Source organism: Colletes gigas, unplaced genomic scaffold (assembly GCF_013123115.1).
Source record: "Colletes gigas isolate AHSC1104 unplaced genomic scaffold, ASM1312311v1 Colletes_gigas_Sc00004, whole genome shotgun sequence".
Taxonomy (NCBI): domain Eukaryota; kingdom Metazoa; phylum Arthropoda; class Insecta; order Hymenoptera; family Colletidae; genus Colletes; species Colletes gigas.
The window spans coordinates 4681319-4685158 of record NW_025106633.1 but is presented as its reverse complement, the minus strand read 5'-3'; the positions used below and the strand labels follow the sequence as shown (position 1 = coordinate 4685158).

The 3840-nt window shown below is 48.5% G+C and overlaps 1 protein-coding gene across 1 annotated transcript; it reads left to right on the top strand.

Moving 5' to 3' along the window:
- The first annotated feature begins 259 nt into the window (after positions 1-259).
- LOC122405135 lies at positions 260-1212 on the top strand. Its single transcript, XM_043409664.1, has 2 exons — positions 260-758; positions 836-1212. The coding sequence occupies exons 1-2, from the start codon at positions 260-262 to the stop codon at positions 1210-1212; spliced, it is 876 nt and encodes a 291-aa protein (XP_043265599.1).
- The last annotated feature ends 2628 nt before the right edge of the window (positions 1213-3840 follow it).

Below are 3840 nucleotides of genomic sequence, written 5' to 3'. Positions count from 1 at the left end.
TACGGAGAATGTATGGAACGGGCCGAAAGGCAAAAAGGAAAAAGGACTACCCGGTGACTCGCTCTATATATACTGCAACTATCCGAGGGTATGTCCAGTGCACGGTACGCGTCTCGTCCGTCAGCTTCGAGTCCTTTCGTCTTCACGAGGAGGTACGTTTCGCGCCGTAGCTACCCGACGTCCAGCAGGGTCACGGATAAGGGGCATCTCTGCCGTTGGATCGAACGAAACGTCGCCGAGAAACGAACCGTCCACTACGATGAAGGGACTAGCAATCCTACGACACCTGTCCCTTCCTCTGATTCTGCTTCTGTTGGTCGCGCACGGGAATGGCGAGATCGAGAGACGCGCCTCGAAGCAGATGGTCGAGGAGTCGCCGGAGACCCTGGCCTCGAACCTGAGCAAGGACTGCGGCAAGTCGTACAGTGCAACCTGCCTCAAGCTGGACGTAGTCTCGTTCCTGGACAGGCTCTCCGAGCAGGAGGACATCAACATCCTGCCAGGCGTGTCGGTGATCAAGGAAAACGGATCGGCCAACGTGCCCGCCGCGGAGGTGGTCGCCAACCTGGCCAGAGACTTCCCGAACGACGTGGAGAAGAGGCTGGACGCTTATCTGGTGCACAAGGTCGGCAGCTACCTGAACAGCCACTCGATATCCATCAAGCTGTTCGACCCGAGGACCTTCGAGGCGGCCAGGAACTTCAACGAGGAGACGCTGGCCCAGCTGGGCCTGGGCGGCGCGCAGAACGTCGGAACTGGTGAGAAATATTATTCTGTAGTCCAGGCGGGACGCTCGACAAGGTCTTGGTAAATTCGGTAATTTTTTAACGTGCAGGACGCAAGAAGGACAAGGGCAACGGAGCTCTGTTGGCCGGGCTGATGATGATGAAGGGCACCCTGGGCGCCGTGGGATTCGGTGCTCTGGCTCTTCTGGCGGGAAAGGCCCTGATGACCGGTCTGATGGCTCTGATGCTGTCCGCCATCGTCGGATTGAAGTCTCTCGCAAGCGGCGGCGAGAAGAAGACCACCTACGAGATCGTTAGCAAGCCCGTGTACTCGAGCGCGCACACTCACAGCTCCGAGGAGCATCACGGCCACGGGTACGGTCATTCCGGATACGGGAGATCGCTGGACACCCTCCAGGACTCCATCAACCAGGCGGTACTCAAGTACGGGAACGCGCGGGATCGTCGATCGATCTGGTTGAAATGAATTCGTCGATTGTTTGTCATCGAGGAGCCGGCGGCACGCGAGAGATCCACCAGCGCGTCTCTACCTCACCGGGCTCGTCTCCATTTTTCCTCCTTTTCGCACTTCACAAGTCCTGCCGATCCTCCTACCTCCTCCCCCATCCTCCTCCCACCTACGTATCTGCTCTTCCTCGCAAACTTCGTCTCGCTTTCTCGCGCGTTCTGTCCGCCACCTCCACCTCGCCACGCCTGGTCTCATTTCATCGCCCTGCGTTTTATCACCATTACAGTTATTCATAGATTCGTAGCTATTTATTGCGAACGTCGGGCGTAGTCGCGCCCACGACACCCGTGTACATCGTTTCACTTGTTATTTATATTTAACGCATTGTAAAGTTTTAATAAACGAACTATTTAAGAAGACCCACGATGACGATGGTCGACGTCCTTTCGAACATGATTCCCTTTCTTTCGCTCGCGGATTCGCACGAAGTGCTTTCTTTTCTTGGAAACGTCCGAATCGGAACGAGAACCGATGCTAGGAGGGTCCCGGTTCGGTTTAGTTATGGAGGAATTAGTAGTGCACGTACTAGCTTTCTTTCGTCGATTCGAACGATTTCAATTTACGAACAGACATCGCAGTGTGAAGCCTGCACTTCGCTTCGGTTTCCTGTCGCGGAAATTGTATATCGCGCTGGTAATTGCTGGATGAATATACCACTCAATTAGAGTGATACAAAAGAAGGTCGTCCCCTTCACAACGCCGGGAGTTAGGCTACCCGATGCTGCCCGAGCGTCCAAGCAATCGTGGTCATCGTTCATCGGGGGCTCTGGACTACAGGAATCATCGCTACTAAATTCTAGATCTTATGCATTTACAAGAATGTTACATGCAAAATATTGTGCAAAAATTAATATCAATAGGCTTTCAAGGTTTCTGAATATTCGAAAATCAAATTAGATGAAAAGGACTCATTTTTCTTGGCGTATCGAGAATTTCAGAAAATTAACACTGTATGATCGAGAATTAAGCGTCAGTAACAATATTGATTTATTCTATTCGCGTTGCAATAACCCAGAGTTCTCGAACTTTTATTAAAAGTGATCCTTCACAAAATGTCTGAAATTTCTAAGCAACGACCATCGTGAATTTGTGCATCTCGTTAATGGATTTTCCCACGAATAATTATACTTTACTAGCTCCAGTCAATTAATAATTGACTTCTAACTTTTTATTATCTTATGCACAGTGTTATGTTTCTTATCTCACCGTTTGTCGTCGATTTAACGAGTTGTCCCTGAAATCTCGAAAGGCAGGATCCTGTTCCGCCCGCAAGAGCCCGAAGTCAGGCTTGTCATTAAGTAGTTATTTGCCCGGGCGTTGGTAAATGACAATCGTGACGGGACGCTGGAAAAATCCAAAGGATGACATAAATCTCATTGTATATAAACGATTACGGACGGATGGAGACCAGTCTTTGATAGTCGGTGGACCCGAAGTCAAAATCTTCGTCATTGGGCATCGATGTCGACCTCGAGGATCGTCGAAAGGGTGCGCGGACTCGTGCTCGTCGCGTTTGTGGTGCACCTCGTCGTTGTCCAGGGCCGTGAAAACAATGGGACGATCAAGGATCTCAGGATCGACGTGGATCCGTACAAGTTCATCGGGACCAACGTTCGACAGCAGTACTGTGCATTTGTTTCTCTATTTTCGAAATGTTTTTGAACGGTTTAGAGCTTTTGTAATAAATAGTTAATACACGAAATTTATCTGTATCTTGAATGATATCCCAGTAAAAATTTGTATCTTTAATTTGGGATTTAATGCTTAGTTCTGGTCGCCAACTGTTCGATTACCGAAAGAACGGAATCAGAGTGGACGTGAAAGTGGTACCAGCACCGAGGAACGAGTCCACAACGAACGACAACGATGGTTTCCCAGAATTCCCCGCGAAAGACATAGGCAGCTGTATTATTAACTTCTCGTTGGTCTGCGCGAAAAAGCGTTTTGGCCGATTTTTGGAGTCCATCAGGGAACTGAACGAGATTTATTTGATGGGTCCGGAGATCAAGCTGGTAAAAATCAGAGTGGTCGATGAACATAAGCCTGAAAACGACACCAATTATGGCATCGAGCGCAGCGTGAACGATTTCTTCGACACGTTTGCTCTGAGGATCACGGTACCCAAGTGGAATGGCAAACGAGAGAAGAATCAAATCGATCTCATGTACGACGAGACCGATGCTTCCGAAGGTTGGCAGAGTCAGGATAATTTAGACTATTTTGAAACTTAACGTTAAATTTCAGCGTACAAAGAATTGTCCAAAATTAGAAAAATTATTTTATGGGTAGTTCGAGGTTGTCAGACTCAGTTTGTTACAGGACGAGGCAAAGGGGGTGGAGGAGGAGGAGGAGGAGGCGGCGGGAAAGGTGGGAAAGGTGGCGGTAAATGCAAGATGATGATGATGGCAGGTTTAATGATGCTCAAAATGAAAATAATAGGTAAGATAGTAAAAGTATACTCGTCGATTTAATAAATAAACGGTGGCTAACTGTCGATCTTAAAGAAGCTAATTTCACCTAATGCTTCGACTCATAGAGTTATGAATATGAAATGAAAATTAGAGGAAGGAAAGTTTGAAGAAGGAA

Coding starts and splice junctions, on each gene's coding strand:
- LOC122405135 (XM_043409664.1), top strand. CDS start 260: ATGAAGGGACTAGCAATCCTACGACACCTGTCCCTTCCTCTGATTCTG. Junction 759..835: donor CGCGCAGAACGTCGGAACTG/GTGAGAAATATT, acceptor TTTAACGTGCAG/GACGCAAGAAGGACAAGGGC.